At 39.5% G+C, this 26,658-nt stretch overlaps 1 protein-coding gene across 5 annotated transcripts in view; it reads right to left on the bottom strand.

Moving 5' to 3' along the window:
* AK5 (adenylate kinase 5) overlaps nucleotides 1-26,658 on the bottom strand; it is a gene marked incomplete at both ends in the record, with an annotated part of 234,571 nt that overhangs the window by 83,975 nt on the left and 123,938 nt on the right. For 4 of the 5 annotated variants that reach the window (XM_084243987.1, XM_084243988.1, XM_084243985.1 and 1 more), the window contains 2 exons: nucleotides 16,067-16,143; nucleotides 25,088-25,178. In XM_084243987.1, coding sequence (XP_084100113.1) covers nucleotides 16,067-16,143; nucleotides 25,088-25,178 — 168 coding nt within the window. The remainder of the gene's footprint in view (nucleotides 1-16,066; nucleotides 16,144-25,087; nucleotides 25,179-26,658) is intronic. The other variant, XM_084243989.1, reaches the window with a different exon arrangement.

The raw sequence follows: 26,658 nt of genomic DNA on the forward strand, positions 1-26,658 counted from the left end.
AAATTCAGTGGCAATGGCCCATAATGACTTATATATTTCCACTTCTCCTAACAGGCCTACCTCTTTAAAGAAAGCTGTGAGTTTTTGATATTTGACAGTGATTTCTACAGATTTCATTTTAAAACTGGAAAGGACTGTACAATTAACCATGTTCTAAAATGATGGAATTTTTACCCAACTACAATTAGTTATATTTGGTTAAGTGCTATAAATTAATGATAAAAAATTGAGAGAGGCCTTTTAGTGACATAATATCAATCCCTTCTAGTCATAGGATTTCAGGTTAGTGGGGGCAATTATTTAGATATTTCTGGGATGATGGTGATGGGAGTTCATGTTATATGCACATATACATATGCGTGCACACAATTTAGTCCATTCTTAAACAGACTTAGGGATGGAAAGGATCTAAGAAGGCAAATATGCCCACATCCAGTACAGAAATCACTTGAAAATAAACATTCTTGAGGAATGGATACCTAGAATTTGTTCCAGTATCTTCAATGCAGTATTCAACTGGATAATGCTAGGTATAAAACTTTATACCTCAATCTGAATTCCATCTTCTTGAATTCTGTCCCTAGCACTCAGTGGTCTCTTTCTCAGTTATACAGAAGTCCTAGTCCCTTTTCTAATATCATATAATCACAGATAACAGAATTTCTTCACTGATCAGTTAATTATTGAGCATGAGTTGAATTCTGGACAAGGCATTGGGAACAAAGCTATGGGCAAGACCACAAACCCTACCCACTGAGGAGACAGGCCAGCAAGAGCCTGGTCATCATGCCCTTGGAAAGTGTATTTCTCCACCTAGGCATATCCAAATCCTTCAGCTACTTCTTTTTACTTTTTAAAAAATATTTATTTATTTATGCATACAAGAGCTAGGGTGTAGGCCAGAGGTGCAGGGGGTGAGAGGATTCACCAGAGACAGAGTGAGGAGCAGAACAGGCAGAACTACTGAAATACACTGCTGAGAGGAGCAGCAGGAGAGACAGGAGAGGTCTGCTGTGCCATGTGGGTAGCTCCCAGGCCGGGGATTGAACATGTGCTGCAGTGGCTGCGGATGGCTTTATAGTGCTGAGATGTAACCCCTTATGCCACCAGGGAGGTCCCCTTCAGCAACTTCTTGTATGAAAGTTTTGGGATCCTTCAATTTCTTTCCAAACCCTCTTTTGAAAACACGTAAATTAAAAAATTATTGTCGGGTGAACTTGTTTTATCCTTTGTTCTCTGCTTGCTGTTTACAGAAAGTCAGATTTCTTCCTTATTACCCTTTGAGTTTCTTCTTATTAAGTTTATGCGGAGAATATTCCTGAACTGCCCTCCTATACTTTGTCACGCATTGTACAAAGAATTAAGGAATTATAGTGATATGGACATTGGCCATGTCCCTAGGTATGTGTACTGGAAGAGAAAGACATGTACCCAAATAGCCATAATCCATGTGACAGGTGCTATACTAGAAATGAGAACAAGTGCAGTTAAAATATGGAAAGTCTACCCAAAGCTTCCAAGATGGTACTAGAATACTAAGCAAATGCAAAAATTTTCACTGCTTTATTATTTTCTCCCTTTATGTACTATTATTTAGTATTTTGAAGGGGGATGTTCTTCAAAATCCTAAGTGGTACAACTCTTGTCCCGTAATGTGTATTCTATCTACATTCTAAAGAGTCTGAGAGACTTAAAGTAATTAATCATATTAAGACTTTATAACTACATGGAGAGTGTTCTACATTTAATAGAAGGTCTTGATAGGAATCAGCTCTTTAATCACATTAGTTTCTTCTGTTTATGGAGAAAATATTTCTAAATTACCCAATAGATTTGGAAACTGAGGCTCGGAGAGGTAAGTGGTTGTCTCAACAGCACAAAGCCACTAAGTGGCCAAACCAGAACTAAAACCCCATGCAGTCTTCGCTTATCCTAGCTACAACGGCCATCCTTAATAAAAGCAGCAACTCAATAGGAAAACAGAAATAAGGACGTGTAAGTTGTGATCTGAAACTCCATTGAAAAAGGAAGGGAATTCATCAGTTGATGGACAACGGTAACTCCGCTCCTTAGCAACCTACTCCAGGGAGCAAAGGGCAAACTCATCACATCCCTCTCCTGCCACTCACATTTAAGTTTCTGTAAGCCCATGTTTGCTTTTAGATTGGGTTTTCAGATTTTTGCACGCTGTTCTACCCTTACTTCTGTGAATACATAATAATCCCAGAAGGTTATTTAGTTTCCCATTAACAGCAGTTTCCTGTCTTTTTAAGGCTCCAGGGCATATCAGATGATGGGGCACCAAGAGTTATGTTTCCTTCTCTGTATTTGGCAGGGATACTATTGTGTTATCACAAATATTTTCATTTTGCTTTCAGAGTGAAGAGCATTCAAGGTTACTCCTGTTAATAAGTCATCACAGGAGTCTATTAAATTAATTATAAAACTTATCAACAAAAATAATAAGGTTTCTGTAAAGAGAAAGGCAAATAGTGTCCTCTGATTAGGTGTTTATATGTTTTTACCCCTGGAGTACATCCATGGATTTGAAATAAAGAATTCTATCCATTCGCATTTCCTTTTGCAAAGATGTCTTCTATAGTTCTGTGATGGGGCAGGCCAGACATGCATAGCATGAGACATTTACTTTTATATCTTCAGAGTGTGGAAATACATTGAACTCCTGGTTCAAAATTGGAAAACTAAGTGATATAATGTAGCTGTTTAATATTTAATATCTACAATGAACATATGAAGGACACCCCTTACTTTGCAGTCAAGAATGGTGAAAATATATTCTTATTAATTTATGAGGCTTTAAAATGGGACTTGTCTTTCTTCTTAAGAATCAACAAACTCCATGTGCCGGTAGAGCTAGCCAGGAAAGGTTGGCAGCCTGAACCTGTAGCTTTTATCTTTCCAACAGGCCACCAAAAATTTTCACCATTAAATATGAGTCATTTCTGAAAAGCTGAATTGCATTTGCAGCTTCAGCTTCTCAGCTTCAACTATTCTCAGTAAAACTTGTCACCAAAACCTAACTTATCCATTAGAACAGGACTTGGTTGTCACCTACAACTCACTAGGTCCCCAATTAAAATCAGTGCTGTGTTACTAAAATACATTTTGTGAATGGCAGGACTTTAAATCAGCTTTACAGAAACACCTAACATGTGTTTGGCTAAATGTGATATTTTTGATTTAGAAGGTGACTATCACTATAAAAATTTGGTATACACACACACACCCCAGTAAACTAGGTGATCTGTTTTGGCCAGGGATGCGGCATTGTGATTTCATTCACTGAATTAATTTTAATCCTGACAATGTCACTGTCACGGTGTAGTGGACACAATAGAAGTACATGATAGGTTCCTCTCTCTCTCAGGGGTTAAAAAAAAGAGGAAATATTTAGATTGCCTACAGTGCCAGGAACTTTTACGCAGATTATCTCTTTTAATCCAAATAGCCTGCAAGGAATTATGTTCATTGTTACAGATGAAGACACTCAGGTTTGAAGAGGCTAAGTGACTTGCAATGCACAAGTGTGGTACTGGTTTGAGCCAGATCTATCTGGCTCCATCGTCCATGTTCTTTCTCATAATGGGCACATACAGGAGACAATCAGGGAGTAATATGAGTTAGTATATAATGAAGTACAAAATTAAATATGATCAAGGGCTGAGACTTAGGATATAAACCTCAAGTGCTTCAGGTAATCAGTGGGAAGGGCAAGAAGTTATTCTAATTATTACAGCAGATCTCAAGGAAGAAGCAGCAAGATTTGAAATGATTCCTGGTGGATTATGAAGATCAAATATTCTTTTTAATAAAGATATAGCTCATATTTTTGCCATGTTTTTGAAGATGTCAAAGGTACTCTTAGTTCTTCTGGGCTTTGCCTTCTAACTGTCCTCTGTCCATTTCCTTCCTGTCCTGCTAGAATCTTTAGTCCACACTCATTTACATGGCTAATACTCTTCTTTTTGTTCTTTTTTAACCCATACATAGTACAGCTCCATCACTGAGTGAAGGGAACTCTGGACTGTCTCTTTTGTCCCATGGAAGTTCCACAGGTTTCTGTGTCTTTAGTGCTTAGAAGAGTGCCCAGCAACCACTGGGCACCCTGGAGACCTTTGCTAAGTAAATGGGAAAAAAAAAATGAAAAGGATGGATAGGTCAAAATAAATATGCAGGTGATAGGGTCAAATGAGATCTCACACTGCTTACCACTCCTGCTGTGTTTCCTTAGTTCACTCTCTCTGCTGGACTCTACACTTCAATCCTCCACTGGCTTCAAAAATCAAACTCAGCAGAGGGCTTTGCCTTTGGAATCATCTGACAGCAGTTCATCAGCTGCCCACCCTTGAACAAAGGAGCCCATAGTCCCATCTATGTATGCTTCTGATAAGACCCACGTGTGGTCCCTCATCTGTTCTCACGCCAGGCTCCCTACCTGTGCTTTGGAACCCAGCTCTCCTGCATTCTGCCTGGGTTCAGAAAAACCTTCTTCTCTGTATGTTTTCCTCCCTAATAAGTGATCCTTCCTCTAAATTTGTAAAATGTTCCAGTGTCTTTCATGACAAACAAACAAGCAGGACAACCTCCCCCAAGAGTATTTTGAAAGGTCAAAGTTTTCCTCCTTATTTCCATGTGCAATGATAATTTTTCTTTTTTGTTATTTTAAAAACATAATATATATATATATATATATTACATTGTTCATTTTTGTATATTGCTTGATTTCTTCCCTCAGGTGTAATCCCCACAAAATTCCCACCACTAAATCACCCGTGAACCATCACCATAGTCTTTTGTGCTCTTCCTCCACCCTGTTTCGACCCTTCTTCCTTTCCCTCCCCTGCTGTATGTCTCAGATTTACAATTTGCCTGTTATTATTGTCTTTTTTTCCTGACTATATTCCTCCTATAAGTGATATTGCCTGATATTTTTCTTTTTCCTTCTGACTTAATCCTTTCCAGCTCCATTCATGTTGCTGTGAATGGCATGAGTTTCTCTTTTTTGATAACTTAGTAGTATTCTATTGACAACGATAATTTTTCTTTTTTTTTAAGATTATTTATTTTTATACAAGAGCTGGGGTATTGGCCAGAGGCTTATACAAGAGCTGGGGTATTGGCCAGAGGGTGAGAGGATTCACCAGAGACAGAGCAGGGAGCAGAACAGGCAGACGGACTGAAAGTACTGCTGAGGGGAGCAGCGGGCGAGACAGGAGAGGTCTGCCACGCCATGTGGGTATCTCCCTTGCTGGCTGTGAATCGAACCCATGCTGCAAAGGCTGTGGACAGCTTCCCAGTGCTGCGCTCAACCCGCTGCACCACCAGAGAGGCCCACGATGATAATTTTTTAATCTCCCTCTTCTTCATTCTTTCATCAGCATTTAACACTCTCTGCTTCCTGAAACGTATATTTTTGTTGCCTCATCTTCCTCTGATCAACCTTTAAATTTCCTCAATGTTCAGTTTTATACCCTTTTTTCAATTCTGTTCTTTTTCTCTAAGAATGAGATATCCACTCACAGCTTCACCTACCTATATTCAGCAGCTCACAAACTTGTATTCCCAACCCAGATCTTTCCTCGAAGCACCAGACTAGTATATTTAATTGTTCACTTGAGTTCTCTACTTGGATGCATTAAATCACTTTAATCTCAGCATGTCTAAAATTATACTCATGCTCTTTCCTTACAGAACTGGCATTTTCTTAGCATTCTTTCTTAGTGAATGCCACTACCATCCACCCAGCTGTACAAGTTAAAAACCTGGGCATCATCTTCAACAACTTACACCCCCAGTTTGTATATCCTTTTAACATGCAATCCTGTTGATTTTGTTTCACAAGTAGCTCTCAACTGCTGTTCTGTCCATCTCTTTCACCTTTATTTCAGTGCAAGATACCATCCATCCTCTCTTTGTCTGCAGCCTCCACTGGGCTACTTAGAATCATCTTTGCCTTCTTCCAATGTGGTCTCCACATTGTGGAAAAGAACAGTCATTTAAAAACACAAATAGAATTATATCAGCACACCTTGCCTCCAAATACTTCCAAAACAATGTAACACAACATAACACCCCAGAACAAGTCTTCAGGAGTTCCAATTGACCTCAAGATGAAGTCAAAACACCTAACCTGTTCTACAAAACCCCATTATCCAAGCTTCCTTTATACTACCTTCCTCTTACTTTATACACTAGCTGCCCTGGCCTTCTTTCAAATATGATGCTTCTTCCTGCTTATATGTGCTATTTCCTCTTTCTGAACATCTCCTTTGCCTACTCCCCATCTTTTCATGTTCTCCTACTTTTTCACACATATTTGGTAACCTCTTTCTTATCTGTTAGATCTCAACTTAGGTATCTCTTGCCTTTGGAAGGTCTTTCCTCACCTTACTGGCCGTATCTACATATTGCACTATAATTTCTTTCAAGAACATAACACAGTTTTAATTTGATATTTATATAATTATTACTATGTATTTCTACTGTAGGTTTTATTATAGTAGGGACCGTGTCTACTTTTGATTATCTAGAATTGAGTACATCAAAAACTCTCAATGCTAGTTGAAAGAATAAGTAAAACAATGAAGTTGAAGATATGGGAATGGATGAAAGTGTTGTGAAGTGAGAGAAATGGTCCTATGATGAAACTTAGAGAATATAACATTTTAATGGAGGGGGGAGAGACAATGGAAAAAAAATGTTGGGGAAGGAGACCAAAAAATGGCCATAGAAGTGGCATAAGCCAAGGGTGCCAAGTGCTTTGAGAAAGCAGAAATGTAGCTAGATCCCCCAGACATCATTGGAACTAAGAAATGTCCTCCTGACTTAGCAGTAACAAGATGACTTTTAATGATTTCTTATGGGACATGATAAGCATAATCTGGTTTATAAGGCATAGTGTGTATAGGTAAGGATGTAGAAGTTGAGGAATTGACTTTTATTTTACCAATTGGCTGTTTAATGAAATGGGAGAGGAAAGACAGTATCCCACTTGGCCTTTCTATGATGTGCAGTACTATTAACAGTTCCTTTCTGTAGAGTGAGGATGATAGGCTGGTAGAGACAGAAAAGAGGAGATTCTTTGAGAATTAGAACCTTGAGAAAGATAAATAGTAGTCAATGGAGTAAGGTTTGGAGGAAAAGTGTTCATTGTGTATGTCAAGGCCAACAAGCACTAGATCTAACAGGCTTTGAAGAAGCTCTATGACATTGACATGGCCAGATTAACACAGATCTGATATAGAGAAGAAAGCATATATTCAGCTGGCTCCTAATGTTATAGAGCAACCCCGATATTAAACGGGTTCCTGGCTGTGGGTCCTCACCCGCGCGCTTTAAAGGGACTTATGAATACTCTACTACAGACACACGCAAAAGGGTTAATAAAAGGTTTATTTACAAGAGAAAAAGAAATAAGGAAAATGTACAACTCAGGGAGAAAATAGGGAAATAAAGTCTTTAATGCGTCCTACCCGATCCGACGACCTGGAAACCCAAAGTCACTCTCAGAGCTGGCCGGACGCTGCTGCTGGCCAAGAGCCCAAAAATGGAGAGCCCCAAAACCCACGTGTCTGCCTTTTGTATCCACCTGGCTGCTTAACCCCACCCTCAGGTCCCAGCCACCTTACTTTGGTGGTGATGGGATTTGGAGTTCCCGGTGTCTTTGGCTTTGACCTGGGGTGGGGGTGGAGTCCACAAAGCCTATATGGAATTTGCTTTGGGACATCCTTTTTTCCCCTAACAATTCCCCCCTTTCACTTGTTGCCACCATTTCCATGGTGATGAAGATCGAATATATGGAGGTTGGGATGCAGTATCAGATGAACATTTTGTCAGGTTCCAGTGTGAAAGAAAACCAGTCTCTCCAGGTATTTGTCCATGTGGAAAGCAAAAAGTCCTCCACTCCAGGAAAAATAGTTCATCAGTTTAAGCCAAAAAAAAAAATTTGGAGACGTTAGCCAAAACAAGACAGCAGATATGTAAAAATTACAGGAAAAAAAAATCTTAAAATGGTTCAACTGATGTAAAAAAAACCACAAATTTTCTCAACCTTGATCCCAAACGTTTAACAACAAAGCAAAAGTTTGCAAACTAAATCTACTTTTAAACCATTATTCCTATTTTTGCATAAAATCACAGGGTAGAAATAACTAACAGCAATTTTTAGGTGGCTTTGTTGAAATATTCCATACAGGATCAGAGCAAACCGGTGGCATCCAGTCGATGTATGCTTCAGGTATAAAGTTGGTCTCATCAGACTCCACCTGGGCTTTCCTCTTCTCGAGGGTACCAGGGCATTTTCGTTGGCCGGGTTGTCCAGTCCTGCCAATGGAGGCAAGCTTCCTCACCTTCTTTGGAGGTCTCTGGAACCCTACAAACAAGGCAAACAGGTTCTCCTCTTCTTGGTTCAGCTCTTTTTCAACTCTTTGGAAGAACTCCACACAAAGCCACACAATCAAACTCGTGTCCAATTTTTTGTTAAAACAGACAAAATCCCTATGGAAGTTATGCAAAAACAGACTGTGAAATAAGTAGCAAAAATTACTACCACTATTTGTATGCTGTGTTGGTATCAAGGGGAGAGAAAATGTGACAAGTTAGCTTTGCTGGAAAAAAATTGCAACCTTTCTGCAGATCCTGGTTACTCAAAACAAAACAAAACAAAACAAAACAAAACAAAACAAAACAAAACAAAACAAAACAAAAAACTTTGTGGATTCAGGACAGAATGCATAAAAAATTTCCAGTATTATGTCAAAGAAACCTTAGTAAATGTCAGGTGTATTTCCAGGTCTATCCAGTCCTTTGTAGGAAAGTTTTTTACTCTCAACAGTTCCATCAATAGGAATCTGTTGAGACCTTTTCTCCCTATATTTCCGGAAACAATTTCTGTAGGTGTGAAACAATTGAATTATACAATATTACAAGGTGACAATCACCATTGACAATTTACATACATACCAGATACTACTGTTAACATTTTGTACATACCAAAGTTTTACCATTTTCCCAAGTGACAATGCTTCCCTTCCAGTTTTACTTCATTAGGTAAAAGCCAAATAGAACAAATTCATGTAATGCCTTCCCAGGAGGAAAAGGAGAAACTTCGTGGAGTGTCTCAGGAGCTCTACTGAGGTTCCACAAAATTTCCTTGCATCAGTCAAATGACAGGCTACCAAATTTGTACTTGAATTTAGATTCCTGGGAAGCTTTGCCATAAATATCAGAAAAGTAACAGAAACAACAATATTCAATCTCTATGAAGGCACCGGCTTAGTTCAGTAGCACAATGTTGACAATCAAACCATAACTTTTAGTTTTTCTCATAACTGGAGACTCCTTTTTTTTTTTTTTTCCACGTCTATGGGCACCATATATACCAATTTGTCGATCACTGGAGGTCAAGACGGTTAGACACAAGGACATACTGACAGACAACATATAGACACAAAGAGCTCTTTTGTTACCATTCATCACGCGTGGGATATCCCATACAACTGCAGTTTGTCTGACAGGCCAAAGTAACAATAAAAAAAACAAGCAGGAAAAGAAAACTTCAAAGTAAAAAAAAACAAAAGTTGATTAGGAAATAACAAAATCAAGATTAAAAACCTTTCTATGAAAAAAAAAAATACTGTCAGCATATGCATGATCCTAGATGTTATTTCACATCTCCTAAACTTTGAAAGGAAGAGATTGGTTAGAGCATGTTAGTTTTTTTTCTTGTCAGGGTTTCTTCAGAAAAAAAAAAGAGTTCTTGGGTATCCTGCAACAATAACTGAATATTGTATAATTGAATATTGTATAATTCAATTGTTTCACACCTACAGAAATTGTTTCCGGAAATATAGGGAGAAAAGGTCTCAACAGATTCCTATTGATGGAACTGTTGAGAGTAAAAAAACTTTCCTACAAAGGACTGAATAGACCTGGAAATACACCGGACATTTACTAAGGTTTCTTTGACATAATACTGGAAATTTTTTTATGCATTCTGTCCTGAATCCACGAAGTTTTTTTGTTTTGTTTTGTTTTGTTTTGAGTAACCAGGATCTGCAGAAAGGTTGCAATTTTTTCCAACAAAGCTAACTTGTCACATTTTCTCTCCCCTTGATACCAACACAGCATACAAATAGTGGTAGTAATTTTTGCTACTTATTTCACAGTCTGTTTTTGCATAACTTCCATAGGGATTTTGTCTGTTTTAACAAAAAAATTGGACGTGAGTTTGATTGTGTGGCTTTGTGTGGAGTTCTTCCAAAAAGTTGAAAAAGAGCTGAACCAAGAAGAGGAGAACCTGTTTGCCTTGTTTGTAGGGTTCCAGAGACCTCCAAAGAAGGTGAGGAAGCTTGCCTCCATTGGCAGGACTGGACAACCCGGCCAACGAAAATGCCCTGGTACCCTCGAGAAGAGGAAAGCCCAGGTGGAGTCTGATGAGACCAACTTTATACCTGAAGCATACATCGACTGGATGCCACCGGTTCGCTCTGATCCTGTATGGAATATTTCAACAAAGCCAGCTAAAAAATTGCTGTTAGTTATTTCTACCCTGTGATTTTATGCAAAAATAGGAAAAATGATTTAAAAGTAGATTTAGTTTGCAAACTTTTGCTATGCTGTTAAAAGTTTGGGATCAAGGTTGAGAAAATTTGTGTTTTACATCAGTTGAACCATTTTAAGATCTTTTTTTTCCTGTGATTTTTACATATTTGCTGTCTTGTTTTAGCCAATGCTCCAAATTTTTTTTCTTTTGGCTTGGATAATGGACTATTTTAAGTAATGAAACTCATACTGGACATTCATGGACAATGCTGCTGACTAATTGTTGCTTCTCTTACACACATTGTAACCCTGAAAAAAGACTGTCTCCTAATATTACACCATGAGATCTGTGCCACCATAGATATGGTGGAATAAAAATTAAAAGGGGGGATTGTAACAGGGTGGTCCCCAGGAAAGGGGGAGGTTCCCTGCCCCACCCAAGGGAGGGTGGAGCTGAGCAGGAAGAGAAGAAGCTGCAGAAGAGACTGAGGAAGGAAGCAGGATGGAGCCAGGAGACCTGGAGGAGGCGCATGGAGCCTAGAGACACGTGAAGAAGCTGCACTTGTCTTTTGGTCGTAGACTGGGTGACACAGATGTGGGTGAAACCCATGGGGAGGTGACAATGGCAGCTTTTATCTTGATGTTGATTTTGCTCTTTCCTTCTGGGCTTGTCTGGTTGTTTGTGACTCTTTTCTGTGGGTCCCCACTGGAAGATGCTTTAGACTTGTAGCAGGCTTTGGGGCCTTGTTCTGGGCCGATCCCATATGGATGGAGTTTTACCCACGAGGGGACGGGTAACTTTGGGTGCTTCATTTAGAAACTAGACTCTTTGCCTTACCTGTATTGTTTCCTAGTTTTATTAAAGTTCCTTCCCATTAAAGTCTCATGTGTTTTGTGTTGATGCGGCGGATGGCAGAACCCATTTAGAATAGGCAGGTTTGCGGGGTTTGGGCTGCCCCCTCCCTGTCCTATAACACTAACTATGTTGTTGTGGATATTATCAACAAAATTTGGGTCATCTCAATTGAGTCCAGCTGTATAATTTTAAATATAATTTTTTCATTATTAAGAAATAAATATAAAATCTATGTACACATCCACACACACAGAGGAATATTATTCAGCCATAAAAATGAAGGAAAACTTGCCATTTGCAACAGCTTGAACAGACCTTGAGGACATTATGCAAAGTGAAATAAGTTAAAAAGAGACAGGACTTTTGAGGAGAAGCCTAGTCCTGATGGAGAATGAGTAGAGATTATCTGGGACAGGTGTGATTGTGTTGAGGAAGCTTCCATATAGAGGAAAGGGACCATGCAAAAGCACAACCCACTCCGTGGAACTCTGAATTACTTGGTGTGACTGGAGCATTCAGTGTGTTTGGTGATGGGCAAGGGATCAGTATGGGGAAAGATGTTGGCTATCAGATCTAGTTTGAAAGTTTCCATGTATTATGATGAGAGGCTTGATTTAATTCTGACATCAGTAAGAGTCAAGAAAGGTCTTAAGCAGTGGAACACCATGATTAGTTTTGCTTTTAAGAAAGATGCTTTGGATAATTGAGGAGCCTGGGTCAGGGACACTCACATTGGGCAGGGAGACTGCCCATCACAATAGTCCCAGGGAGAAAGACTGGGGATGGCACTGGAGCGAGAAGAAGCAACTCCTGTACAGGAGAACAGACCAGAGTCTTGATCAAATGGATACTGGGAGGTAGAGAAAAGGAGACTAGGAAGATGCCTGGTTTCTGGCTTAGACAGCAGGGAATACTGTGGTATCACTCATAGAAATAGGGAAAACAGAAGGATGAACAGATTTTGTGGAGGAAGATGTAACTTTTGAATGTGGTGAGTTTGAGATGCACATGGGAAATCCAGTCAATGTTGTTTAGCAAGCAGGCAGCTTGAGTGAAGCAGAAATCCTGACTGAGCTTCTTAATAGAGAACATATGCAGCAAGAAGTGAAGAGCTGTGGTCAGGATGCTGGGGAGCATCTGCATGGAATCAGTGGACTGAGGACTGATGCGTGGAAACCAATAAGGAGGGAACCAAGAAGTAGGGGGGTAAGAGCTTTGTGGCGGAGGCCATCTTGGTGCTAGCAAGGCAGAGCTCTTCTTCCTGCACACTAAGTCTCCTTGCCTTGAGGTTGACCCAATGACTGGGGATGCAAAAGAATGTGAGAGGAAATAATGTACAATTAAGGTAGGTCTATCTTCCTCATGCACTTTTCCTTCTTATCCATGATCCCTTTGAAAGTTGCATGTATAATGACCTCTGGAAGGAAAGTACTCAAGTTTTGAATTTATGTGATATTTCAGCAGAGCCTCACCTGTCTTTCCTGGAGTGAAATGGCTGTATTTGAATTCTGTCTTTAGATCTTAAAAAAAAAAAGGCTTAATTGGGGCCTCCCTGATGGTGCAAGGAGTTATGTCTCAGCACAATGAAGCTATCGGCAGACATCTCTACAGCAGCCGCTACAGCACGAGTTCGATCCCTGGCCAGGGAGTTAACCCACATGGCACAGCAGACCTCTTCTGTTTCACCCGCTGCTCCCCTCAGCAGTGTATTTTAGTAGATCTGCCTGTTCTGCTCCCCACTTTGTCCCTGGTGAATCCTCTTACCCTCACCCTGCACCTCTGACCTATACCCCAGCTCTTAGATGCATAAACAAATAAAACAAATCTTTAAAAAAAAACTGCTTAATTTCTCTGTGTCTCAGTTCCTTATTAATAAAATTGAGATAATAATATTGATCTCATAAAGGAGGTAATTAATGTGAAGCTCACAGAATAATATTCTAGAAATGTTAGAAGCTAAGGGGGAAGAGAATGTCAAGAATAGGGAGATATTTTACTGATGAATCAGCAAACTATAGCTGGCAGGTCAAATGTACTCTGCCTGTTTGGGTAAAATGTTCAGTTAAGAATGGATTTTACAGGGGCCTCCCCTGGTGGCGCAGCGGTTGAGCGCTGGGCTGCGAGGCTGCCTGCAACCTCTGCAGCGCTGGTTCATTCCCGGCTGCCAGAGAGGGTCCCACCAAAAAAAAAAAAAAAAAAGGATTTTACATTTTTAAATAGTTGGAATAAATCACATGAAACTTACATGAAATTAAAATTTCAATTTCCATACATAAAACTTCACTGGAACACAGCCAAACTCTTTTGTATAAGTATAGTTATGACTGCTTTTGCATTACAATGGACCAGTCTAAGTGACTGTTACAGAGATATGTAGCTCACAAAACCTAAAATACTTACTATCTGACCCCTTCCAGTAAAAGAGTGGTGAATCACACACAACAAAGGTCAAGAAAGGTAAGTAAAAAGTGTGAAGTAGAGTTGGCAAAAGATTACTGGTGACCAAGATAATAACTTTGTTCAGAGAATTTGGTATGAACATGTCAAATTTGATTCCTGATTCTACAGCTAGCTTACTGTGTGGTCTTGGGCAGTCATTTAACTGCTTTGAGCTTCAGTTTCCTTACCTGTAAATTGGGAATAAACTGAGCAACCATCTTGAGTCAATGTAAAGATTAGCATGTAAACCATAAAACAGTGTTTGGCTTGTAGCAGGTGCTCAATAAATACAAGGTCTTGCTTCATTTAATCTGCTGCCACCAAAATTGTTGTTCCTTATGTGTAACATTTGTTCACTTTTAAAAATTTTTTACTTTTGTCTTCTGTGCTCTGATTTTTTACATTAAATGCCAAGTTTTTGATCAAATCTCATCTCTTTAATAAGGTCATCTAAATTAACACTGGCCACCTTACTTAATACTGTAATCTATTCCCCAATCTGGCATTCCTAACCCTCTTACCCTCTTCTAGTTTTAATTTTCTCATAGAACTTATCACACCTCTGACAATTTAGAGAATTTACTAATTTATTATGTTTATTGTTTACTATATGTTTTCCCCATAGAAATTAAGTTCCTTGCCTGTTCTATATAATTATATAACCTCAGTGCCTAAATTGTACCTGGTACACAATAAGTAATCAATTAATATTTGTTGAATGATTAAATAAAAAAAAATAGGTGAGGAATTTTTTTAAATCCTTGTTCAGGCCTGAATGTACTTCTTCAATCTTTAGACTTGTCTCATCTCTGTAAAATTTTTCATTATTATCTGTCAAAATATCGCCTCTGCTTCTTTCCCTCCATTTTCTCTCTGGGTCTCTTTTTAGGATATGTTGCCCTCATCATTATAAGTGTCTCCTAAGTACTTTTTTATAGTTGACAAGTAGTTATACTCCTGTTTTACTCTCAGGCATCTCCTCAGCTCTGACATTAAGTTTCTTTTTCAGCAGTGTCTAGTCTATGATTCAACTTATTGACTCAATGACAATATTTTTGTGCCTAGAATTTCTATTTTTTCCCCTTTTCTTTTCTTCCTCTTCCTTTCCATTCTTTCCTGTATTTGTTTCATGGCTACTAATCTTTCCTTTATCTCTTTGAATATTTAAAATATTCTCACATTAAGATTTTTTCAGATTTCTTATTATCTTTAGTTCTTGTGGTATGAAGTCTTCTTTATTTAGTCAGCTAGATTTCTTGTTATGGTTCATTTCTCTGTACAATCTGCAACTGTGGAGCTTACTTCCCATAGTGGGTGTTTGTCATTTGCCTATATTGGAGTCTTAGAGAACTTAGCACAATGCTTAATACATGGTAAAAGATACTATAAATGTGTGGTAGTTAAATATCACTTCTCAATATCTTCTTGCTTTGTGTTAACAAGGGAAGAAACTTAATGCGCTTGAGAATAGCTTCTGAATGTGAAATGCACAGCCGGCCGTTCCATTTGGATATTGGTCAAATTTGTCTGCTTTGTTTGTCACATATATTAGTTGAAAATGGGGGGAAAAAACCCAGAAGAACATGTTCTCTGGGCTTTCAGCCATTGCAGAGAAGCAGTGATGAGAGGTGGAAGGAAATTTCAGACATTATCCTTTTTTAAAAATAAAGCCTAATTAGAGAGTTAGATCATTTGCCAACTATTTTGGATCATTAAAATACAGCAGAAGGAGAAGTTCTGCTGAGGCGAAAATGACCCAGATAAATTTATTTGCCTTTATTCAAACAGAAAATATATTTAACTTCTTGGCTATATTATCCTCAATCATTAGTCTCTTTTAAAGGTTAGAAATAGAGAAGTTGAGCCTTGAACCTGTAGCTGCTGCTCAATAAACACTGCCAGCTTATTATGAGAAGAGATACAGGTGTAAATTCTCAGGTTAGAGAACTGTTTGTAACCTCATTTCTGTCTCATGTACCCTTTGACCACAAACCTTACCTTATTTACTTGCCATTTTGTGATTGTGGACAACAGAGGCTAAAGGACCAGAGCTAGTGATTGAAAGCTGTAGTCTACTATGACTTATTATAGAACATGATATCTGTAAACATTTCACGTACTGAATTATAATTCTAATTTTCATAAAACATTTACAGTGGCTAAAATCAAAAACATTTGAACCAAGAGATGTTTTTAGATTTTAATTACCTGATCTTCATAATCAGACCCTGTGTCAATAATGTCTCCAGTGTCCAACATCATCAAAGGATCAAGGTCACTCGAACCTAAGATTAAGAAAGAAAAGATTACCTGATGGAGGTCATATATGTTGCTTCTGAAGCGAACAATCTCCCTCCAGGTTTCCATATTGTTTTCATGATTACAAACATTTCTAAATCTTCCTACCTGTTGTCACAGGTTTCTGTCTGGGTCACAGACAGAAAATGCTGATACTCTGGTCACTGTCTCTACCCTTAAGAATACAATTTTATGTAAGAGGTTGATTTGTCAACAGCAATGTTCAGAAGCCAAAGTGCAAAGAGCTCCTAACTCTGACTAATAGTGGAGGGGATGACAGAAGTGGGATTCTTCATTAGGAATGAATCTATGAGCCCAACACTGAGGATGAATAAAGGTGTCCAGGGAGAGAAGCAGTTTAAGGGTGTGCAATAGTAACCAAGGTAGAAAGACCATTGTGAGTAATATACACAGCAGGGGAAGAGCATGGGGTTCCACAATAAAATGATCAAGTGTGCTCACTTTGTGAAAACTTGGGTATTTTTCCCTCCAAACTGGGCCAGGTGAGGAAAATTAAGGTAACTTAATGTCCTCATAGAAAGTTTCCTCCCTGGCCACAGGTACTACAAGGTACATTGAATAGCTTACCCATTAATTTCTAGTGCTCAAACTTAAGCCAGTAATTTTCATAATGGAGCTCCTGAGGCACAACTGAGTTACCACCCTCACTTAATGACTGGGTCTTGCTCAGAAGTACATGTCCCCTAACTAGCCAGAAACACAGAAATCATGATGCCCATAAAATGCTATTCTGTACCCCGTGAAGAAACAAACCACACCATGTTTCATTGTAAACTTGGCCTTGCCTGATACTCTTGGTTAGAATATGCAATGCCTAATGTTTAATGAAGATTGATTAAAAAGAAAACGTAAAACATCGTATATGCTTCTCAGATATGAACCTCTTTCAGTGATGCTCCTTTCATATTTTCTTCCAAAAAAGAGTCGACATGTATCCTCACATAGTCTTTTCTTACCTCTTCCTTTCTCATCAGCGTCCTGGATGTTTACTAAATTGACTAAATACTAAGCAGTAACACACTTGCTTATTGTATTTGTATCTTTACAGCTCTTTTAAAAGATGATAAAATCTTTCAAAATGGAGATGCTTGACACATCAAACAATCTTGGAAAAGTGACTATATAGTTGCCATGTACAGTTGCATAACTGTGTACAGCACAAGAGGAAGTAAAGCCAGTTAACTCTCCAAGAACAGCCCTTGCCAGTTCCATTGTTAAGAAGATGACCCAAAAACATTGATTCAAAAGAACACCTGTACATCTATGTTTATCGCAGCACTATTTACAATAGGTAAAACCTGTAAACAATCCAAATGCCCAAAAATAGATGACTGGATCAAGAAGATGTGGTACTATTTACATTAGGTAAAACCTGGAAACAATCCAAATGCCCAAAAATAGATGACTGGATCAAGAAGATGTGGTACATATACACAATGGAATATTATTCAGAAATCAAAAAAGAAAACTCATGCCATTCACAGCAACATGGATGGAGCTAGAAGGAAATATGCTCAGTGAAATAAGCCGGAAGGAAAAAGAAAACTATGGGATGGTTTCACTTATAGCAGGAATATAGGGGAACCAAATAAGACATCAATGTAAAAAAAATAATACCAATCACAACAAAGCAAAAATAGACAATTATAAATCAGAGACATCCTGCAGGGGAGGAGGAGGGAGAGGGATCAGAGGGAGGGAGGGAAGAGCACAGGGGACTGTGGTGATGGTGCACGGGTGCCTTGGGGAAGGAAATTCTATGGGGACTCAACCTGAGGGAGTGGGGGGAAGTAAATATTGTTTAAAAAAATTACAAAAAAAAAAAAAAACACAGAGAAAAAGTTAAAAAAAAAATAAGAAGGTGACCACCTTCCACTAAAATGGAGCTGGCAAGACTAGGCACCACATGCTATTAACAGATTGAGACTAGAGGGATCATAACGAAATGCAAATTTTACGTATAGCTTTTTTTTTAAAGTAGTGGGGTTATATATACATTTTTTAAAAAAAACATTTTTTATAGAGGCATGTTTTATTTATTTGTTTGTTTGTTTGCTTGTTTTGTCTATACATGCACTGGGTACAGTCAGAAGCGCGGGAGGGTGAGAGAATTCACTAGAGCCAGAGCGGGGAGCAGAGCAGGCAGAAGGACCGAAGTACACTGCTGAGGGGAGCAGCGGGCGGCAGGGGAGGTCTGCGCGCCATGTGGGACCCTCCTCCAGTGGCCGGGGAGCAGCCGGGGATTGAACGGCACCACGGAGGCCGCGGGTAGCTTTGCAACCCAGTGCTCAACTGCTGCGCCACCGGGGAGGCCCTATATATACATTTTTAATCTTTGTGTTCTTTGGTATTTTTTCAAATACAAAATTTATAAGGTATATCTTAAGGCCTGAATACTTGGCTGTCTTGACAGCCAGTTTCAAGATCAGTTGGTTTGTGCTCATGTGTTGTGAGGAAGGAAGGGTGTCAAAAATAAAATGTATATTTTCCATTATAAGTTCAAGGGTATTTTAGAGCAGTATTTCACAGAATACTATCCCCTCATTTTAGAAAAGAGGAAAATGATTTGTGGTGAAGTGAAATAACTTGACCAAGGTCATGCAGAAAGTGACTGAAATTAAAGATAAAGTCAGAGCTCCCATTTCTAAACACACCCTGTCGACTTCAAGTTCTAAGAACATTCCAAATGGCTTTATAATAATGATCTTTCATTATGGCTCTCTACAGGTGAGGACATGGATGAGTGTGCCACTTTTTCATCCTGAGAAAATATGGAACAGTGAACAGTGGATGAGGAGGTGGGATACCCTGTGGCTTTGGAAATGGAAGAGTCAGAAGTGGAATCCAGGAGTGTCTGTGTTTTGTGACAATCTGCTGGCTGCTATTGGTAGCATTAAAAGCGATGCCTATTTTATTTAGCTTTCATTACTTCCACAATATAGGTATTAGTCACCACCAACTAGTGGAAGTGGTGATAGGTACATGGATTCAAATGATAGCTTTACTGCCACTGCAGTTAGAATGATTCATGTGGAATGAACAACGTGATCTGAACACAAAAGCTTATTCAACTTATCGCTGTTTTCGTTCCTGTGTCCTACTTTTTTTATTTCATTAGCAACTGTTCTTTCAGTTGTTTTGAAAATGTATAATGTGAAGGGCTCTTAAACAACCCAGTTAGGGGCCTCCCCGGTGGCGCAGCGGTTGAGCGCTGGGCTGTGAGGCTGCCCGCAGCCTCTGCAGCGCCGGTTCGATCCCCGGCTGCTCCCCGGCCACTGGAGGAGGGTCCCACATGGCGCGCAGACCTCTCCTGCCGCCCGCTGCTCCCCTCAGCAGTGTACTTCGGTCCTTCTGCCTGCTCTGCTCCCCGCTCTGGCTCTGGTGAATTCTCTCACCCTCCTGCGCTTCTGACTGTACCCAGTGCATATATAAACAAAACAAACGAACAAACAAATAAATAAATAAATAAATAAAACATGCCTCTATAAAAGAAAAAAAAATTAAAAAACAAACAAACAAACAACCCAGTTAGTAGACATTACATATTAACATCTGAAACCACAACAAGAGTATTAGAAAACCATCTTCAACAATAGTAAAATGAAGAGAACCCTGTTAAAAAAAAAATAAAGAAAAAAACTCCTGCTCCTAAGAAGAAACTGGCTTTCCTAATGAAATGCTTTTGACAGAAATTTTATTGTATCATTAAAGGATGGAATTTCTTGACATATCTTTGCTCTTGGCAACAGTACTAATATATTATTGAAGGCAATAGACAAAGGATGTCATTATCAGCTCAGATTATGATTGAACAGCTTTCATTTTATTTTAGCATTGGCTGCTTGGCTAGCTGAAAATGGGACCTTTAATAATAGTCTAAAGTTTGACATACAAAATAGGGAGGTAAATATAGATGTATGTACATATTTTGGCTTTCTTTCTTTCATTGGACAATGTAACATAAAACAACTATGGTGATCTCACTCCAAAAAGAAAGCAAAATTAGGACACTTTGAAAAAGTGATAGTATGACATTCCTTCCCTCTGTTTTGAATTTCTTGATTTTTTTTCAGATTTAAAAATAACTTCTGTAGATAACAGAAAGGTATAAGCTGAAATAGCACCCTACAGGGAGTACTCGGACTCACCACATTTAGATGCAGAATGGTTTTTGGAAGTGATATTTTCAGGTCGTTTCCTTAAACTGAATTGGGAATATGATATACATTGGCTTTAGAGGTATCGCAAGGCTACGATAGTGCATCCAGTACATGGTTAAAGATTTTTCCCCTTCTAGTGGTTCTTCACTCTGTCTCCTGGCCCTTCATCTGCCCCTCTGAGGAAAGTCTCCCTTGTCCTGGCTCTTCCATTAAACTGTAAGCAGTTTTAGGTGGGCTTATATTTCATTTCTGAATGTAAGAATAAAACTTAGATATGATATGCATTTGATATATAAATGCTGAACAACTAAAAACTGAATAAAAGGACATCTTCGTTCCACTTTTGTAGCTTTTCATCTTATTCATTCACTCTACAAACATTAAATCCTCCTAAGTGTCTTGGGCATCAACTCTGAAGAACTCAACTCTACTTCTAGCACATGTGGACAGTGTTAGTACCAGCCTGAATAGAGTCCTTTGAAGAAAAGCAATGTATTTCTCTGGAAAAATATCCTGATGCTATTTGGAACTAGAAGGTAAGCTCTTCATAGAATGTAGGTGTTGGTGGACTGTTTTAAGTGAGAAGGAAAGTGGGGGATCTTCCACCTGTGGACAAAGGTTTAGGGGGAGGAAGGGAGAGAGAGATGGAGAAGAGAGGACAGTAAGACCTCTGAGAAAATGGGGGAAAGTTGTGTTGCATAAGATGTGGGCTTTCCCTGTGATCCCTCAAGGCCTCAGCAAACACGATATAGTCTTTTCAATGTGACAGCCACATATTTTATACATGTATCTATCTATCTCTCTATATAATTTTCTCTTTACAGCAATCCTATGAGATAGTTTCTATGATTCTCCTCACTTTATAGATGAGAAAAGCGAGTGCCAGAGAAACTGAGTGATGTAGCCAGATGACTCTGCGACAAGTATTAATGGAGGACTCCAGGGGGGAGGAATCACTGCAGAAGGGACACAGGGTAGTGGCATTGCACGGCATGGAGGCAAGAAATTCACGCTCTGCTCACATAGCCAAAGAAAATTTGGTGTGGCTAAGAGGCAACTCACCCAGCCGAGTGGCCCTGGGAGCAGCCAGCTGGAAGAGAAAGGCCGATGCGCCATCTGCTATGACATTCACACTTGATATCAACATCTCTCAATTGCAAACTCTCCTTTTATGAAGTCTTATACCCAATAAGGGCATTCGATTTTGAACATAATATATTTATATACATTTAATTAATACTTGTCATTAATACAATCACTATTGTGATAAGTGCCCTAAAAGAGAAGCACAGGGTACCATTCAATACCATTCAACGACCTGATCTTGTTGACAAAGGTGCCTTGACAAAATCACATTTAAAGTAGGATATGGCCAGGGGAGTGATGGGGTTTGGTGTTGGGAGAGCAGAGGGGTGCAGATGTGGCCATGGGGTTCCAAGTAACTAGTGCAGAGGGCCAGACTAGGATGCTATTTGAGGTTCAAGGAGCTGGGGGAAGCTGGTATTGTGGAGTGGTGGGAACAGGACAGTGATGCTAAGGACACAGAAACAGGGTTGTCTGCCACGTTAAGGACACTGGTGTTTAAGGCAGGAAAGTCATTGAAGGTTTTGTCTCTTTTTTTTTTTTTTTTTTTGTCAGGGAGGCAGGGTGATCAGAGCCGCACTCTGTGAGGATCTCCATGGCAGCGAGAGGATTCACAGCAGACAGGAGAGGCCAGGGCTGACGTAAAAGGCTGGTGAGGAATGACAAAGCCTCCACGAGTGCAGTGAGGACAGAGAACAAGGACTGGACTCCCAAGGTGTCCCTGAGGAGTGTGGGCCAGAAGGGCAGGAACATTTTCATTTGTCTCTTAAAAGAACAAAAGTGCATGATCTTCCTGATATGTGGAATCTGAGAAAGTCAAATACATAGAGGCGGAGGATGGAATGGTGCTAACAGTGGGGTGGGGGAGGCACCAGTTCCCCTGGAGGTGCCCCCAGAAGGTGGGGTGCATGTTGATCAAAGGATACAGAGTTATGGAGGATGAGTGAGTCTCGAGGTCTAGCGTACAGCAGATGACCGTAAGCAGTAACACGACTGTACTGAATACTGGGTATTTTCTAAGAGAATTTTTTTCAGGTGCTCATTCATGAGAAAATGAGAAAATGATAATGATGTAAAAAGAAGATATGGTATGAACTTGGCTGTAGCAATCAATTCCCTATTTATATTCCTATCAATTTATCATGGTGTGCATTACAAATACATATTTTTATTAAAAAATTTCAAAAAGGTATTTTCCTGAGGAACAGTGATTCTTCAGTGTTTGAGGAAAATCTTAAGAAAATACAAGGATAGAAGTTTAATGCTGTGATGTACACTGTGTCACATCAAAAATGCTCATAGTCATTACCTTTATGTTACTTTATGCTACTGACTTTTGTGCCCTTGAAGGTTATAATAGTGGAAAAAATATCTGTGCAGTTAAAGCTTGTTTTTGATTATTGTCATAGAAGCCTGATTTTAAAAGAATAAAAATTAAAAGTACCTTGGGAAAAAAAAAACCCAAAAAATTTCAAAAGGGGTTGAAAGTCATTTACATGGAGGTAATGTGGTAACTGTAGGGCAGCTGCAAAGAAAAGGGCTCTGGGTGAAGGGAAGAGTGGAGGGAAAATCTGGGGCTGATGTTTCACAGAACAGAACCTTATTTATTTTTATTTTATTTAGATCCTTCATTTGTTTTTAGAATAAACTGACTTTTTTTTTTTTTTAAGATTTATTTATATATTTATTTATACAAGCACTGGGTACAGTCAGAAGTGCGGGAAGGTGAGGGAATTCACCAGAGCCAGAGCGGGGAACAGAACAGGCAGACTGACGAAGTACACTGCTGAGGGGAGCAGTGGGTGGCAGGAGAGGTCTGCGCGCTATGTGGGACCCTCACCGGCCACCCGGGGATCGAACCGGCGCTGCAGAGGCTGTGGGCAGCTTCGCAGCCCAGCGCTCAACTGCTGAGCCATTAGGGGAGGCCCTAGAATAAACTGACTTTAAGGCTGGAGCTGACCCCAGTTTTCAGGGGTCTTGGGAGGGAGCCAGCAGGAGGTGAGCTTGTGAGCACAGGCTCCTTTCGCTGTAAACTAGGTGACTGAGAAGAGTCAGCTCCTGGAAATTTCTGTTATGGGCCAGGCCCTACCAAGGGGACTTGGAGAGAAGGAGCAGCTAGTATCTATGTCATGTACTGACCAGCACAGATGCATTACTTTGGGACAGTTGCCCTGGACAAATATGACAGCCAGAGTGTGGGGGGTTCTAGGGAAGGGGTATAGCTTATTCAGCCCCTCCATTCTGCTGTATAGGCAAACTGAGGATACTGAACAGTTAGAGTTCTGTTATGAGAGGTCTAAATAAAAATTCTAAATAAAATAAGTTCCAAAGCACAGGTGTCATGGCATTTTTCAGAGCAGCATTTTTGGTTATATGATCTTACATGATTCTCAAATATTTCATCTTTCTGTAATAGACCATCTTTTGTAACTATCACTGCAAAGTGAGGCAGGTGAGATAACATCAATTATCTGTGTTCTGGGTCTGCTCAGAAAGACTACTGCCTTGCCTCCCCCCACCCCAAAATTGCATTGATTTTCCAATTGATTATCCAATTGTTTATATAATTCTATAATTTTGGGAGTAAAACGACACTTCCATATGTGTGCACATGCTTCCACTTACCCTTCCTAGGGCTCTGTCACCATTACCCCATCACCTTCCCTCCTCAATTCCTCACTCCCCTCTGTCCTTCTGGTCTCACAAAGTGTAAGAATTGCTTTTGCTGTGCATGCCAGTTCTTTTTTTTTTTTTTTGGTTGTTATTTATATTCTGCAAATGAGCAAAACCACCCAGTAGCTGTCTTCTACTTGCTGATTTATTTCACTTAGAATAATCACCTCCAGATCCAACTATTTTGTCCCCAAAGGGACTATTTCACCTTTTTAAATAGCTGAGTAGTATTCCGTTGAGTATGTTTTCTATAATTCTTTTATCTGGCCATCTGTTGTTGGGCATTTAGGTTGTTTCCATGACATGGCTATTGAGGATAATGCAGCTATGAATATAGAAGTACATAAATCTTGGGCCTCCCTGGTGGCACAAGGGGTTAAGACACAACCTATGAAGCTATCCGCAGCCACTGCAGCATGAGTTTGATCCCCGGCCAGGGAGTTACCCACATGGCCCAGCAGACCTCTTCTGTCTCGCCTCCTGTTCCCCTCAGTAGTGTATATCAGTCAATCCGCCTGTTCTGCTCCCCACTCTGTCTCTGGTGAATCCTCTCACCCCTCACACCTCTGGCCTATACCCCAGTTGTTGTATGTGTCGATAAATAAATCTTTTTAAAAAAAAGTACACAAATCTTTTCTATTAATGTTTTCATAGATCTTTGGCTAAATAACTAGCAGTGGCATTGCTGGATCATCTGTTATTTCCATTTTTTTGAAGAGCCACCATAACATTTTCCATTGAGGCTGTACCAAATTACATTTCACCAATAGTTCATGTGAGTTCCTTTTTCTCCACATCTTCATCAACATTTGTTGTTTCCAGTTTTCTCAATATAGTTCATCATTGGGGTGAAGTGATATCTCATTATGGCTGATTCGTATTAGTTAGGGAGTCCCGTAGGACACAGCAGATTGTTGAGTTCCAACTATTTACAAAGCCCCAGACACTTGACGGGGGTCAGGGTGTACCATGCCCAAAAGACACCATGACTTACCTGCTGCAGCCTCTTTGTTTGGAAATAACTTGCTGTCAACTGCCATGCTGATGTCAGAGAATACCTCATCTTCATCTCGGTCAGCATCAAACTGGGGGAAATTAGGACAGACAAGTTGGGAACATGAAATTACATAAATTAGTTCATTCCAAAATAGAGTGAACATGCATCACACAACTGTGTCTCTATTCAAACACTTAGGGAGTTTTAAAGCTCAGATTTCATATCAAACAGTAGAGTGTAAGAAAGTAAATGTATAATCACTTATAGCTGAGAAAAATGGGTAGAATTTTCTTAACTTATATAAAGCAAACTTAGGAAAAAGTGATAACTGAATTTCATCTTGTGTCTTTCTGGCTCTTGGGTTTCTTTAAAAAACAAAAGAAAACGATGAAACTATGTAGTTCTTAATAAGGGGAGAGATTTTCTAATTTATTGTTAAGAAAAAAAAGGTGGAGTTCTTAAATCAAATTTTAGTTCATTGTGCTATACACCATACTAGATACTATATTTAGATGTGATTTATCGACACCATAGATTTAGATATAACAAAATTGCAGATTTAAGATTTCATTATTTTAATGGCTGAGTAGTATTTCATTGAGTATATGTAGTCAGTATGTCTGCATGTGTACACACATACATATACACACACACACACACACATACACTACATCTTTTTTATCCATTTATCTGGTATGGACATGTAGGTTGTTTTTGTACCTTGGTTACTGCAAATGATGCTAACAGGAACACAGGGCTTAGTGTTTCTGTATTAGTGTTTTTGTATTTAGATAAATACTCAAAAGTTGAATAGCTGAATCATTTAGAAGTTCTAGATTCAATTTTTTGAGGATTTCCATACTTTTTTTTTTTTAAGATTTATTTATTTATTTGTACAAGCACCAGGTACAGTCAGAAGCACGGGAGGGTGAGAGAATTCACCAAAGCCAGAGCAGGGAACAGAACAGGCAGACTGATGAAACACACTGCTGAGGGTGTGAGCAGAGGGTGTGGCAGGAGAGGTCTGCACACCATGTTGCTCCCTGGCCAGGGATTGAACTCGTGCTGCAGTGGCCGTGAATAGCTTCATAGGTTGCATCTTAACTCCTTGCACCACTGGGGAGGCCCTAGATTATTTTGCATTTTATAAAATTTCATATAAAAGGTATCAGGGGCCTCCCTGGTGGCGCAGTGGTTGAACGCTGGGTTGCAAAGCTGCCCGCAGCCTCTGCAGCACCGGTTCGATCCCTGGCTGCTCCCCGGCCACCGGGCGAGGGTCCCACATGGTGCGCAGACCTCTCCTGCCGCCCACTGCTCCCCTCAGCAGTGTACTTCATCAGCCTGTCTGTTCTGCTCCCTGCTCTGGCTCTGGTAAATTCTCTCACCCTCCCGCGCTTCTGACTGTGCCCAGTGCTTGTATAAATAAATAAATAAATCTTTAAGAAAATAAGTAAATAAAAGGAAACATACACCATGATATCTTGGGGAAAAAAAAGGAATCATACAAACAATCTTTTCTGTCTTAATTCTTTCACTCAGCACAATTATTTAATTTTAAAATTATTTTT

The sequence above is a fragment of the Talpa europaea genome (assembly GCF_964194135.1).
Source record: "Talpa europaea genome assembly, chromosome: 9".
Taxonomy (NCBI): Eukaryota; Metazoa; Chordata; class Mammalia; order Eulipotyphla; family Talpidae; genus Talpa; species Talpa europaea.